At 37.4% G+C, this 16,288-nt stretch overlaps 1 protein-coding gene across 1 annotated transcript; it reads right to left on the minus strand.

The window, feature by feature from the left end:
• Positions 1-4,720: 4,720 nt before the first annotated feature.
• On the minus strand, positions 4,721-15,822 carry TMEM182 (transmembrane protein 182; the record flags this gene model as incomplete). Its single annotated transcript, XM_010170093.1, has 4 exons — positions 15,478-15,822; positions 14,978-15,077; positions 13,500-13,598; positions 4,721-4,858 (listed from the first exon to the last, which is right to left on the minus strand). Coding segments are annotated over exons 1-4 (478 nt in total), but the record flags the coding sequence as incomplete, so codon positions are not given.
• Positions 15,823-16,288: the final 466 nt, after the last annotated feature.

Raw genomic sequence — 16,288 nt, forward strand, 5'->3', positions numbered from 1 at the left:
AGTAATAAGCTCAGGAGCCTTATGAGAAGAGATACAAACAAGGACCACTGGCAGATGGATAGCAAAGACTCCAGATTAGCAGGGGGAAGGGAATGGAGAGCATATGCACAGGACAGAGCAATGAGGAAGACTCCTACACTTCCACTGAGAAAGCAGCACAACTGAAAGCCCATCTCAAATGCCTGTGCACAAATGAACTCAGTGTTGGAATAACACAGGAGGAATTCGAGTTCATGCAGTCACTGGATGATGGATGACACCACTGCAGCTCTAGGCATGATGAGACAGCTTGCTTGATTGGAGTGCTTTGCTGGATGGATGCAGACTCTAAGAACAGGCAGTTAAGATGGGGTGGGACGGCTGCAGTCTACACAAAGAAAAATCTTGAATGGACAGAAATCTTCTAAGTAAAATGAGCTTATGGGTTAAGACCAATGAGGTGTACAACAAGGGTGTGACCACAGTGGACATCTGCCACAGGTTACCCAATTAAGAAGACAAAGTGAACTGGAAAAATAGTTATGATTTCTGGTTCTCATGAGGGACTCAGCCACCCCAATATGTTCTAAAAGGGCAAAACTGTGGTGTGCAAGCAATCCCAGAGGGAGCATCAAGAATAATTTTTTTAAACAGGTGTGGAACAGACCAACTATTGGAAGTGCTTTGTTGGACCTGCTACTCATAAATAAGGAAAAACTGGTCAGGAATATGAGATGGTTTTAGTTGTGGTTATAATGACAATGAAATGGCAAAGTTTAGTATCCTAGGAGGAATATGGAAGGTGAGTAGGAGATTAAAGACCCAGAACTTCAGGAGAACAGACTTCAGCCTGTTCAGGGAACTGGTAGGTAGGATCCCAAGGAAGGCTGCCTTGAAGGGCAAAGGCTGACCTGAAGGACAAATGATGCCTCAAAGGGTCCCAGAAGAACTGTTTGTTCTTCACAGACAATTTTCTTAAAGCACAAGAATGGTCTCTCTCAGTGTACAAGAGTTCAAGTAGGTCTGGCAGAAAAGAAAGTTAACCTCATGCAGAGCTGCAGCAGCAAGAACACAGTCAGCAGGTTTATTATTTCCCTTTACTCACATTTGTGACATCGTATCTGGAATACTGTGCCCAGTTTGAGGCCCAATGTGAAAAAGAGATACCAATAAACTGAGGCTATGACCATCAAGATGTTAGGGACATGGAGGGCAAGAAGAGGCTGAGTGAGCTGGGGAGTTTTAGTCTGGAGGAGAAAACAGTCGTCATCTTTCTAAATGAAAATACAGAGAAGACAGGGATAGACTCTTCAGAGATGTGCACACTGGAAGAATGAGATACAGTGGTCACAAACTGCAGTAAGGAAAATTTCAGGTAGATGTAAGTTTTAAAAGAACCCAAACAATTTCACAATGAAGTTTGTCAAACTGTGACAAGTGCCCAAATACTCTGTGGAATATCAATTGGAGATTTTTAAAACTTGACTGGATAAGGCTCTGAGCCGCCTGATCTAACTTTGAAGCCAGCGCTGCTTTGAAAGGGAGGTCAGATTTGATTGCCACAGGAGGTCGTTTCCAAACTAGATTTATTCTATGTCACTCAGGATCTCTGTTTAGGCTTCTTACATAGGTCCCTCCAGAAGGCAAGTCTATCTGCTTTAGCACAGATAAGGTAAATTGTCTGAGAGTGTGTTTCTTGCTATTGACACTAGTTTAAGCAGCTGGTTCATACCAAACACTTAGCTTTTGGATGGCTAAATAGTTGGCATGAATCTCATTCCCAATAATTTCTTAAGCTGCTTTCTGGACCCTAAGATGGCACAGCAGACTGCTCTACAAGCTCTTCATTTCTCTTCAGTTTAGGCAGAGCTTTTATCTGCTACGTAATTTGTCAGTTAAGGTTGCAAAAGGATATAGATACTTCAGTGCAATAACAGGTATTAAAATTGCTTCATCTAACATTTTTCTTTAAAGATATATGTGAGTAGGAAAATGACTGATATTCCTACCTTCTTCTTCCAAACTTCCACAGAACAACCACAGTGTCAAACTTCTTTCTCAGAAGCCTACTGTTCTCCTCAGTATAACAGCTACTTGAACATTGCAGTAAGACAGCATACAGGCCCTTTACAAACAATACATATAATTCCTTTTTTTTTCTTAAAATCAGTATGCTGGTTTCTGTCTTAAAAGAGCTCTAACTTCACCTATGATCTAAGTCACATTACATCTTTCCATTTTCCCATTAGGTCTGTGTTTAAATAGATGTATACCCTGACTGCATCCTGATCACATGTTGGTATGAGCGACAAATATGCACTCTCCCCTTTCATGCCCAGTTTTCCTTTGGGAAGTAGTAGATGAACAGGCTCTCTAGTCCTGAAAAAGTTGGATAGAGGAAGGGATCAGGGCAGCAGTGAACTCCACAGAGTACACCAGGCAGGCTAAACTACTCCTCTTCTGCATCAGACTCTACCTTGTCTTGCTCTGCCCTCGTCTTGCTCTGCCCTCAAGTTATCCAAGATTTAAGATATTAAGTATTGTGAAGAATTTCTATTGGGATAGAAACAGATAGCAATTTCATATTGTCATACCTTTGGGTCTGAGAATCCCTCCTACTTGCTGCCCAAGACATCTCACAGGACATAGCTTTAACTACTGACAATGCAAAGCATTTACAGGCTCTTCTTATGTGTGTATAGTGTCTCCCTCCAGTATGATTTTAATTCATGATAAAATTAAACCCACACCTTGGCTTTGTGAGGATACTGACTTGTGAGAAGAGCTGAGAGCAACAAAGTTGGGGAGGGGGTTTTATGTTTTTGTGGGTGATCTGAAGTATTGGACAGGATAATTACTTTTACAGTTAGCACCTTCCCCAAGCAGCCCTGCTCTACTGGTGTGACTGGGAGCAGATGCAGAAGAGGTTGGTCAGGAACTTTGTCTCCTTACCCAAGCCAAAATGTCTTGTGCAAGCTGAACGACTCCAGGATCCTACACTCTGCTGCCACCACTTCCTTTTGGCAAATCATAGCAAGATTTTGCTAAAAAGCTTTGCTTTTCAACAACAACAATGGTAATAATAAAAATAATACTGCTTTTCTCTGAAGCCCTGACTGAGAACAGCACTGAAGTTGAAAGATACTAGAGAGAGTAAAAAGTCAGGATTTCCCTTGAAGAACATCTGCTCTATAGGGACAAAGGGTGAGAGGGGCAAAGAGACAGGCCCAAGGTCACACATTGGGATAATAAAGCTCACTTAACACCACACACCTAAAAAAATAGCCTATCTAGATTCCCTTAGTAAAGGAAAGAGATATGTAGGGTTCCTCCATAGCACATTCATCTGATCCAATTAGGCCTCTCTTTCAGGATGAAACAAATCCCCAGCTGGGGGAAATTCTTATGTACTGACTGTTTTGACTGCAGATGAATGTTGTTGCCCCCTGCAGCCCTCCTAGGGAAGACAAGGGAGACTAGTGCAGACCTGGGATTTGAACTTTCTCTTGTCTATAAGAGGGCAGATGGATTGACCCAGAGTAGAGAACACACACATCGCTTTGCACCTCTGCCATCGGTTCCCAGTGTCTTTCAAGCACCCTTTTCCTCTCCAACAGCCTCTGCTACTTTCTAGTGACAGCTGAGGTTTTTTACAGCTTACAAATGCAGAAAAAGAGCAGGACTCACATGGGCTCTTACCCTGCAAATTAGTGACAAAAAGCATTGAAATATCTTAGGATTTCTGTCAGACAATGAATATTTTTTGTATGTCTTTTAAAAGCATGGAGGACTAATTCTCAAGGGATCAAATGCAAGTATGCAGGAGTTTTTTCAGCAAAAATATTATAAAATACTTCACTCAGGGTCCTTTAAAAGGGAATAATAATCACTAGCTGCGTACAAAGAGCTGCAAGGTGAAGTGGGTGAGCAAGGTCAGCAGGTCAGTAACAGAAGCAGAAAAAGAGCCCAGGCCTTTTGGTCCTGACATGAGTGACCCTGCCCTATAACACAATACTGCTTTCACAGGACTGCCTCTCACCAGGCTTTATACAAAGGAGAACACTGATTGAGCACATACTATCACTTACATCCTACACAACTCTATCTTACACACCAATGTGACATCTTCCCAGACTTTTCAAGGTTACCAGAACAGCTGCCCATATAAGCTGAATCCTGGGAGGGTGCATCCTCCATAGTACCTTTGGGTTAGGAGGAAGGAGGGAATTCAGTTATTTGTTATCTTCCATTCACAGAGGTTTAGAGCTCCCAGTTAATCATATGTGACAACTATTTTGTGCACATCGATCACATCCAAAATATTTCTCCTATACTGGTCATGTGAATGTGCTCTTGTCTTCCAACTTCTTTAGAGCCTACTGTAATCACCTTTTGTGTCACTGATAAAAAAACCCCTCTCCTTAGCTAAAGTCCTTGAGAATCCTATAAGGCAGCATCCCTAAATATGCATTCTTTTACCTGCTAAAAAAGTCGACTGAAATCCCATGATTCATCCTTGACTTTTTTTAATCCAAATTCAAAAGCAGCTTTTAGAATAGCTTCATGACTAAATCACTGTGGAAAGAATTGTCTCCAAGGCAGGCACTCCACAAGCCAAAGGATAGAAGCATATGCTTTTTCTTTATTTTAACTATGATTAATATAATTTTTGGTCACAGAAAATGGGAGAAATACCTCATCCTTTCTATTCTTTAATTGGTTGAGCAAGTAGTATACCCACCAGCAATGATGTAAAAGCCTCCTCCTGCTTTGTACAGAATGTGGCTGGCAAAAGGAGCTGCACAGATGATGAAGAAACTAGCCATCACAATAGTGAGCACTCCCAGGAGCATAAGAACTGTCCAGAAACCTCGATAAACTGGAGAAAGGGAAAAAGGAAAAAAGAATACAACACTTTTTAGAACTTAAACAATTAACATATTTGGCTAACAAAGATTTTTCATTCCCTCTTTTCACTTTCCTTATTAACAAATGAAACACTCATTCTATTGTGCATACATGTTCTATATCATGTGGATTTAGGTTTGAATGCCAGTCCTTATCTGATGATCATGGAAAACAGGTTATAAGTTACCATGAATGAAATCTGTCTGCTTAATATTTAGCACTGACTTGCAAGATGATAGAAAATTTATGCTCTTTGCAAAATGGGACACCAAAGCTGTAGCAATTACTCTTTGGGATAAGTGATTGGGCTGGCAGGATACAACTGTTCTACCAAAATTGTCTGGGAGAAGCAGAGAGCTGTAACATCTTGACATTCTTAGTGTTCAGACAATATCACCAATAGCAATCTGTAAATGTAAGTGCTCTACAATTTACACTGGACAATTCTCCTTACATATAGTCGTATTTAATAGAATGAAATTTAAAGCAGGATAGAGGATAGAGGAGAAACTAAAAAAAAAAAAAAAAAAAAGTAAATCAGGTTTCTGAAAAACTGTTAAGTATTTTAAACCATCCTATTCCTGCTCTAAAGCTCTTTGTATTTTATAAGTTTAAAATGTGATGTTTCAGAGGCCTCTGTTAGACAGTGCCAAGCAGTGCTGAATTAATGGATGCAGCTGGTGATAAATGAGCTGAGAGTTTTGTGACATACTGTGGCCAAAAGATTCTTTCTAACAATTATTTTTTAGCTGGTTAATTGCACATCCATTTAACAAAGTCATCATTTTACAAATGCTACAAGAGTGACATAAATTTCTCCCATGAATTTAAAAATCGGTACATTAACACAACCCATTAGTAAAATTATGAGTTGCAAAGATCTCCATCATCAGCTCTGAAAATCTTGGAAGCACTGACAATTCAGTCAGTGAAAAACATTTCCACCCAACTGAGGGAAAGCATATAAGCCAGCTGGCAAGTCAGGAAAAGTGAGTCACAAAAGAAACTGCCACTTATCATTTGACAGCACCTACTTACTGTTATGGCAAAACACAACTAGGCAACTATTATACTGGTTCTTATCCTGAAAGTTTCAAATTCATACAGCTTGTTAGAGCCAGCTATTCTGGAATAATTCAGGTTTGCTCTCATCTGAAATCTGAAGGTGCGCTAGATATTATCAGCTTGTGCTTCCTACTAACAAGTTCCAAAAATCTACAGTTTTCAACTTGACCAGCTTAACTCATGTGAAAGTATACATCATCTTGCTTATATCAGCCTTGTAGCTGTATTAGCTAGGTCACGTTCACCACATCACATTAGCCACACTTTTTAAATGACATCTTTTTTAATCCAGGCAAAGATTCAGAGACATAATTTTCCACCACACTGATCAGCAGATTTGGGCATAGGAAGGATGAATGTGTCTGAAAGTAGCTGGCAGAAGGGTTAAACCTGTGTTTTGGTTCATAGCCAATACAAGTCTTCCTTCCACAGAAAGAAAAAAATATGGAAATAGTAGGCAAAAAATAAAGCTGTGGCTCAGCAAAGCAGTTAAGTGTGTGTTCTGCTTTAAGTACTCTACCTCTTTTAGGATTTAGGCACCTGTTTAAAGTTAAACACGTAGTTAAATTATCCACTTAATGCAAATGGACAGTGAATGGAGACCTAGAAAGGTAAATCTCATGAGTCCTTCAGTCTTGGGTCTCTGAAGCAATTTCATATTATTTTACTCATGGGGCTAATTTGCTAAGCTTCATCACAGTCCCCAAGTCCATGGGACATTACTTTCTCATTTAAAACCTAATACTGCTAAATCAGTCTATAACCACCCAACTCTTTTACATGAATGGCCCAAGGTACTTCAAAGTCATGCTACATAATAGGACTCACTGGCCAAAATGGACCTTGAAAAAGCTTTCTTTGACATCATTATGGTCAGTCACCTAAGTCACACAGCAGTGTTTCTATTTTCTGAATGGATGAGAATACAAGCTTCTCCAGCATTACAGTATTATTATACAGTTTCATCATCTGCTCTTCATACAGGAAGCTTTGAGTCTGCTTTTAGTGCAATTTTACCATAAAAGCTTGATTTGTTAAAATATTCCTGGAAACTGAACACAAAAGGAGTACAAATGTAACTGATGAAAATTTGCTTAAACTTCTCTGTAGCTAGACAAAAGAAAAGCTGTTTCTCTGCTCCCACAGCATAACTATTTTATGTATTATATGTGAAATACTAATTCGACCTAGCTATCACCTGAAATAAGCTTCCATTCTATTTCTCTAGAAATAATTATTTACTCTAGAGAATCGTGGATACATTCTGATGATTCTAATACTTGTTTAGCCAGCTAACTCCATCATTAAACATCAGTTCAAAAATAGAGTAGAGTTGACAGGTAAAAAGTCTGCAATGTTCCCAAATCAGTGACTTTTCAAGTAAAAGACTATTCTCTCTAATCTGCAGGGCAGTAAGTCATTAGGGTCATTTCTGGTACAGGTCTGAGGAAACATCCTAAGAGCATTTAGACTTTTTCTTTACTTAGGGAGTTCAAAAGCAACCAATTTTCTACAAACAAGGCTTAACTTATTTCATACTCAGACCATTTTTGCTCAGATCATATTTCCCATCTTCTCAGCAAGATCAGTTCCTGCAGGGCTAATCATTCAAAATTACAATGCAGCCCTACTGCTGTCATTTAGCTTAGCTGGCATCTATAGAGGAACACAAAAGAGCTAGCTGAAATTAAAACCACCTAAGAATGAACTTACTCTTCAAGTCAAAGACTTTGCTGCTCTGAGACTGATGCGAACCACAAGAGATAAAAACCAAAAGATGCTGATTTGCACTATGCTTCTTTAAATCACATGAAAAGGGATCACACTGTGATCCAAGCAGCCAGTTTCAAGAAATAGTGGTTCAGTGTACCCATCCAAGGTGTTCTGGTTCAGATGATAAGGAGTACCCTTGCCTCAAGGTACTTCACAGATATATTTGAGTTAGCTATCTCAAGTACCTGTGTTATTCCAAGTATTTCCTAGAGGAAAAAATAAAGTACAAGCACTACTGCAGAGTCCAAGGTAAACCTATCTGCAGTGTCAGATACCATTGCTCTGTGTTGCAAGAGTGCTAAACAGAAGGCAGAAGGTTCTGTAACTTGTCTTGGTAAGCTGCCCCTCCATTGGGTACATTTGCCTTCACAGTGACAGGCAGGCCTAAAAATAAAATAGTACTTAGAGGAAAAAGGAGTACACACAGTATGCTTGTCTTTGAGCTCTGCACCGTTCAGGCTACACTACGAGAACGTTATAGCTGCAGTATATCCCTCCAAAATTACCTGACCTGTAATTTTCCGTTGCTACTTGCTTTTCTCGCTAAAGATCCTAATGTAGATTCCTCTGGAGACTCCTGCATAATTTGAAAACCAGAAGTATCTGGTTTTGAGCAAGGGACTGAATTTTGGAGAAATGTCTAAAAATTATCAAAAGCTCCCTTTTCTAGTATAGCATGTCCCAGTATTGATTATAAACTGAAGTCACAGATTTGTATTTTAAGATGTTATTGGTGCATGATATGAAAGCGAAGCAATAATATATTTGATGAAGTTACACAGCTGTGTCACCTGCAATGCACACTTGTGTAGTATCTGTGCACACCTCAGAAGCTCCATAATGGGTTATTCAGGAACAGGTTAGGTAATGACAGAATGCAACACCAATCTACAACAGGAGACATTAACACCAACCTCATGAAATCATACCACATATTTTATTGTCCTTACTGACTTCAAGTGTGTTAAAATCTCAGCCACCAGCCCATACATTTTCTATGGCCTATCAAAAAAAAAACCAAAAAAACCCCACCCAAAAAACCCCAGCCACTTAATATGGAATTCAATATTGAACATGAATTATTAAGCACTACAAACCTGAAAAATCTTTTGAAGCATATGTGAGTACAATGCTGCATAAGCATTACTAAGGATAGGCAAAATGAGTTAGAAAAGTTGCCTTGAATTTTCACACACAAGCTCACATCCTAAAGTGAACCTTTCCTGTGATTTGACTGGGGATTGCATTTTGAAATATGTCTTTTTTACCTCTCTATTTATTGTAAGAGATATCAAAAATGCTTTTGACGAGAGGTATCAAAATGCCACCCACAATATAAAATACAATGAAAGGCAAAGTGCCTGAACTGCCTGATACTATCAGGAGTAGCTTCTCTGCAGATAAACAGTTGTAAATGAGATCACACATCTCAGCAGCAGCACAAGAGACACACCTGGCAACAAGATAAACCTTGCAAAACTTTTCTCAGTTTCACTCAGTACTCTTTACTATCCCCTAGTAGTAATAATGGGGTTTTTTTAATAACCTTAACAGTAAAACAAATACAATATCCACAGTATGAATCCATTGCTTTTTTAAACACTTCTTGCTTTATCACTGCTTGGTGGCTGGGGAGTTCCTTTAGTAAATGTACTGTATTACAATATCTTATGGGCAATTATGTGACTGTATTACATAACAGCACTTTTTTTGCTCTAGAAATAGGCTACTGCTAACATTTCACTGTACAAATTTTACTTTCAGATTTCATTCCTGATATTTTCTCAATTACGTTAGGTTAATTTCAACTCAGTAACAAACCTGCCAATAAATTTGATCACACCATTTTAGAGGTGAGAATTTTGCCTCAGTCCTATAAACATTCTGTATTCTACATTATATTAGGCACTACTTCAAAAGCTGGCAATGTGCCCAGTGCTGGACAAAATAAGATACTATGGTCAGGAGAAGTACTAGCAGCTACAAATTACATTATTAAACTAATGTGTCAGTGCAGCCCCATTAAAGGGCTTCCAGTTTAGCTTCAGAAGGTGCTGGGGCAATTTACAACAGTTAAGGAACTATTGTTTATTTCCAAAGAAATTTTGAATAAGCCCCTAAAAAATAAAATTAATGATTTTACTAAGTGCTAGATCTTGCACTTATTTTTCTTAGCAATAACTTCAGTGTAGCCAGTGGGACTACTTGTATGAGTAAGGACTTCATACAGTTTTCAAAAACAGGCCTAGTATTGTTCCGTAGTAAAAAGGGAGTTTTATATAAGTGTGATAGTCCGTGAATTTAAGTGTTAAGTAATCTAATGACATGATACCATGCGTTAATCTAGCTAGCAATGGATTATTAGTTAAGTACTATACTGTTATGTTTTCAAAATAGCTTGATGGGATAACCAATCTGATTATGATTATACAAATGTATGTTTATTTTAGAATGCAGAGGTCACTACTCTGGCACTATTATTGTACACATTAATTCAGTTTTTTTATTCTTAGCTTGTAGTTTGTTGCACATATGTTTGTGAATCATCATATACATTAATGTGCTGGCAACACAATGAGGTGCTGTCTAAGTCTACTTAATAGCTGCATGCTATAATAGCTGTCACTATAAACCACTGTGCCATCACAGAAAGTCACCAGAGTCAGGCCTTCCCTGAGTTCATTTAGGTGCCTATTTCAGGTTAAGATAAATGACATGGCCTGCAAATTTATTTAAGCGCATTAACCATAAACAACGATTAGCACAGCTGGGGACCACACCTTACACTGCAGGTAGGTGAAGTCCTCCCCACTCTCCAAAGATATTTAACAAAACCAGTGAATGAACACAACCATTATATCTGCAATTAAAAGACACAGAAAGATGCAATTTCACAGCAGTGCTATCTAACCCTTTGAAGTTGATCATCCATCTGGCAGCAATGATGAAAAGAAACTTAAGACATTAAAACATGCATTCAGGTCCCCAATATAACCATCACTGTAGGTTCTTCTGTTTTTACATTTCCATCTAAGGCTATAATTCTTGACACCAGGAGCTCATAGTCTAGGTTTGCACAGCAGGATGAACCAAACCTTTGGTCTAAAGCTTTGTAAAGTGTACTAAAATACTTAACTTTAGGGTCTTCAGTGTTTGAGTCTTTTAGGAACTATCACACAAACACCATAAAACCAACACACAAAAAGATGTAAATAATCTAAGAGAGGATAGTTTAAGCCTCTTTTGAATCCTGGCCCAGAAAACTTCTGAGCCAAATTCCTACTGATACTAAAGCCAAAAGAGTTATGACAACAGAGAACTTGGTCATCACTGCAACTCAAAAATCATCAGAGATTTTATGTTCCTCAGGAAACTTATCTTTGCCCGAGCCCTTCTAACTGGATGGTGACATGGTACTCCACCAACAAACCACACTTGTGTTTCCATTAGAAGCTGCAGTTAAATCCAAATTCCTCTTCTAAGGTCTCAAAGTCTCTTAAGACAAAGAGTCTGTAAAAGAAGTCGCATGCCTTTGCTTACTCAGAAACTAACAGTTCTGTTAACAGAAAGGTAGAGATTTTTAGAAAAATGTGTTGTACATACATATTCATTTTTTCTAATGAAGTTTTAAAGCTTTTTATTCAGCTGTTTATTTTTCTATGAAAGAGCAAACTAAGTATTTTTCAGATGACAGCACATTTCTTGTTATCCACTCCTAATTAAAATAGGACTTGAGGGACTCACTAAAAAGACAGTAATAAACTTGTGTGGGAGAATATATTCAGAAAGCTATGAGCAATGAAAATAGTAATATTGTATCAAGAAACAGTAGCAGAACCAAAAATAGGGACAAAAACCTCAATCTTTTGGTAGGGCCCTTTTGTTCTATGTTTAGTTAATATAAGGTATTAGATGCATCCAACTGGATGTACAAATAGTTGATGAAATCTTGTTCTTCATAAAATCAAACCAAGGGCATTCGCCACTGGTTTTTACAGAGAAGCATTTCCTCCACTGTGAATCAAGAAGATTATAACCTTCTAGTATTTCTTAATTTAGCAACTGCAGTTGCAGCAAGATTTTAAAAACTTGTTTGCAAATATCATGGGCAGGACTGCCAAACTAGACTGAAGGAGAAACAAGTTTTGAACTACAGAAGAGATGATAACATAACCTTATTCATAAAAAGTTGTGAAAGATTCTCGAGCAAGCAAGTAAATAACTCAGCTTGGATGCTAAAATTGAACTGGAGGCATTAAAAAACCCTCTTCAGTTTTAATTAGCTCAAAAGCAATCCAACTGTATCTATTTATATAGTAGGAATGGCTCTGAATATACTCTACCTGGGCCAGCATGTATAGTACAGTTCTGTCTATTTTTAATCTCCTAGTAGGAAATATAGATAGGAAAATTATATTTGAGCAGTGGTTCTTTTGGCAAACATTAACTAAAATCAATTAAACTTTTGATGATATTTCTTCTCCTTTCCTTATCCATTGTTTGTCCACTTCTGTGTAATCATGCAATATAATCTGAGGATACTTTGTGAATGTATGAGTGAATGGTGTAATACAAATTCTGTCTGGAGCTGATGACACTGTCACTTTCAAATGGAAAGATGAACTGTTCTAGATGTGCTGTAAAGTTACAGATTAGATCTCTGAATGGTGATGTCTGAATTCTGCTTGGACAATTCTGCTTGTTTCGTAATTTCTAAAGATTAACAGAACCATTAGCAGTCCAACTTATTTTTTCTTCATGTATGCAGCATAAAAATTGGATTCTGAAGAAACATCAAATTTAGCAAAGGCATAATTACAGCTTGAGGACAGGAAGGGATCACTTAAGTCACTGAGTCAGTGGGTTCAGAGACATGCAGCATCCACACATAACAGGTTATTTAAAAAGTCATATGAAATAAGTATCAGAAGTTACTTACTTCAAATACATTTCCATAAAGCCCTTGGTCTGATGAAATGTCACCAATATTTTTAAGTGGAGTTGTAAAAACAGCTTTACAGCCATTATTCAAACATAAGGTTTTCAATTACTGTACATCTTCCACATATATACACGTGTATCTTTCTTACTGCACTAATCTCTTCATGTTAATATCTCAGTTTAGCATAGTGAGTATTTTGAACTATTATTAAGAATACATACATGTATTTAAAAAGAGCTTAGTTCACAAAACAAAAATGCCCATTGCTACAATCTTAGGCTACATTATCATGTATGTCACACATTTTTCAGAGTCATTTCAGTGCCTCAGCCTTCTATAGTACCAATGGAGAAAAAATGGCACATCCAATGGTCAGTGCAATATATCTGAGCTAGCTGAATAAACCTGGACAGTAACTAGGCCCCTCTCCTCCTTCCTCATAAAGTTAAAATGCAATATATTTCCACATGTGATTATTTATTTAACAAAAAAAAGAGTTTTATTGGAATACATGAGAAGTACTTGTGGAATGCATTCAGCCCAAGAAAGATACTTTTTATGCTGGATAAAAAAGCACTAAAAAGGGAAATGTTTCTTTTTTTAGAAATTACTTCCATACTGCCATCATACTTAAAGCTAAGCATTAATTTCAGTGCTTTGCTAAACAGTGGCTTACATATGCATGTTGTAAAATTATGAGAAGTATGAAACACCAAAACTCTATTAATTAAACTGTGTGGAGCGATAAGGCTGTTTATATTGAAGTGTCCAAATTGTGTTCTTTAAACTATAGGTATTGTATCCATTTGCAGCAAAAAAAAAAAATACTTACTGATTGCAGAGTCATAGGAGGTTGAATTGTGTTCATCTCGGATAAGAGGAAATGGTGACAGGTAAGCATGTGTACAATTCTTAGAAGGTGACTGGTTAGCTAAAAGTGAAAGAAAACTAAAGATTAATTTTACTTACTTAACAATAAAATATTTTAAGCCTGTTCTGTTCTTCAAATAGGCAAATTGAGTTTCATAGATCAAGATTCCAGGTTCTATCCCAGGCAATAGCTTACAGTTGATTTGGTTTCGTAAAAGATACCAGCCTTGTTATCCAGCCAAGGAAACTCCTTAAAGGGCAACACAGATTTGTACTATGGGAACAGTAAAGCAGCCTTGCTGAAGGCAAGGATCTGGCACACTGCAATTTGCATGCAATGCATTCATATGCTTTTATATGCATTTGTACCTTTCTCTTGTGAGGGTTAATTATGTCTGTCTTGTTATTGCATGTCCAACAAAAAAACAAAAAAAACAAAAAAAAAAACAAAAAAAAAACCAGGAAATTACTTTTCTTGTGTTAAAGAGCAATGAAAAGTAACAAGCATCTTCAGAAAGTTTACAGTCTCAACAAATATGAGTTTAATCTATGGAATCAATATCTCTAGAGAAGGGTTATTTCACTCTTATATTAAATGCTTATAAAAACATCACCTTCTTCCTTGTGAAAGATAAAGGCTGACTATAGCTTAAACCACATTTACATTTCAGATTCCTGACCACAAAATTCCCCAGATAAATAACAAGGGGAAATTAACTACAGTGAATATTACATTTGTGATCTAAGACCAAGCAATATATTTAGCAAAATATGGGTTATTGAAGTCAAATTTGTATGATGGCACCTGCTTCTCACAAAGATTGTGGAAATCTTGCAATAAGGAGAGGGAGCTTTGTACCTCAGAAGTATGGTCAAAGACAGGAAAAGGAGTTTCCCTTGACCTCTTCTTCATGAGCAATTTTGGCTGCAAATACTACCTGATCTTCCAGAATGCTGGCATGTAGTGAAAGAAAGCAAAGGATCATCTGAAGATGATGTGTCCTACATGATTTTCATAGCAGAATTGCCTATGCCTTCCTTAACCCATTGGCAGAACTAGTTGGAGACTCTTCAAGCAAAACTTCATGGACCATCCTAATCACTAAATTCTTTTTCCCTATGTTACAGAAATAAACAGTCTGTTTAACAATAAATTGCAAGAAACTGTTCTGATAAGAATGGTTAACAAAGATTAACAGGAGAGCCATAACACTCATAGCATAAGTTGATAGTTAAATATGTATGACTTTGTCCCAGGGTTTCCTTTAGTACCGATTACAAAAATGTTTGTTGAGAATTCATTTTAGGGTAGCTGAAGAACCTGATCACCAAAGAAGTCATATAAAATCTGGTGATTCATAAGAAGGAAAAAAAAACAAAACCCACAACCATTTTGAGAACAAACTCCTGTAGAGAATGTAATTGGAAAAAGTTACTTACTGTACCAGAAATTCCACATGCTGGCATTATTCTCTCCTACATTTCCACTAAACCAGCACCTCCAGAAGAAACCTTCATGATGGAAAGTAGCCTTCTCTCCCTATGCGGGGGGAAAACAAAACAAAAAAAAAAAAAAAAGGAAGCCATTATCATACAATTTTTAAATGGCTGAAAGAATCAAGTTCAACTGAAATTAGATGCTGAGGTAAAAAACACCACTATCATAATGAAACACAGCCTGTCTCAATATAGAGTGCATCTAAACCATTATACTTCTTTTGCAAGAATGTCATATTGCAGAAGTAGTATCACAAAAGAGAAATTCATTTTAGAGTTGATTACAATTGGTTACAAGAGGTTTTGAAGCAGGCTTGTAAGCCTCCAGAAGGTCAAAATGAGAATATTCAAAAGTTTATATAGAAGTAAATTCTTACAAAATAAACAAATGCAAGAAATCTATATATATAATACTCATTATAAATAAAAATGTCCATACTAACCCCAGCATCTTCAGGTGCCTTTGAACACCTTCCTATTTCTGTAGCAAGAAGCCAATAATCAGTTCCAAATGCCACCAAAAAAAGCAAAACCCCCAAAGCTGCAAAGAAGCCTCCAAAAAATATCCCCACACTCAGTTTCATTATTGAAGTTATATTAAAAAAAAAAAAAAGTGTAATTACTTAAGAAGAAACAATAAAATAAATTCTAGGGAAAGTGATTAAAAAGCAGTTTGAAGAATATAGCTCATATCTGAAGAAGTTTCTCTTCACTTGACTTTCTGCCTGTATTTCCCAATGCCCTGTGAGTTGATTTGTGTCCCCTAATTTGTGTTCCATGTGGCTGACTCAAGCCTGACAGATGAAAAGGGCCTTCTATTTTAGGACACTGATGGCAGAACTTCATTCTGTTTCTCTGTCTGGGTGAGGCCAGTCAGAAATAGCTGACCTTCCCCTAACTAATCAGGGATTGACTTGAAATATTATTGCAGCTGGTGCATCAACATCAGTGGAGATGGAGTTGCACTGGCTCTGTCCATCCACGTGAACTGTGTTACAGAGCACGTAGTAGCAGCAAGGACTTCCAAAGTTCAGGTTTTGTGGTGAAAGTCTCCTTGGCTATTAGCAGGGAAGGAAACATACACAACACTTTGGAAGTTACTATAAGTCATGATAGTAAATGAAGGCTGAGATTTTTTTATGGAACTTTAAAATATCGTAGCCAAATTGCAGAGGTGCCTTTGAAAAATCCAAACCTTTATTACAAATACAGTTAGCGTTAAAAATTTACCTCTTAGCCTTAAAGTAATAGCTT

This window comes from Antrostomus carolinensis, unplaced genomic scaffold (assembly GCF_000700745.2).
Source record: "Antrostomus carolinensis isolate BGI_N321 unplaced genomic scaffold, ASM70074v2 scaffold43876, whole genome shotgun sequence".
Taxonomy (NCBI): Eukaryota; Metazoa; Chordata; class Aves; order Caprimulgiformes; family Caprimulgidae; genus Antrostomus; species Antrostomus carolinensis.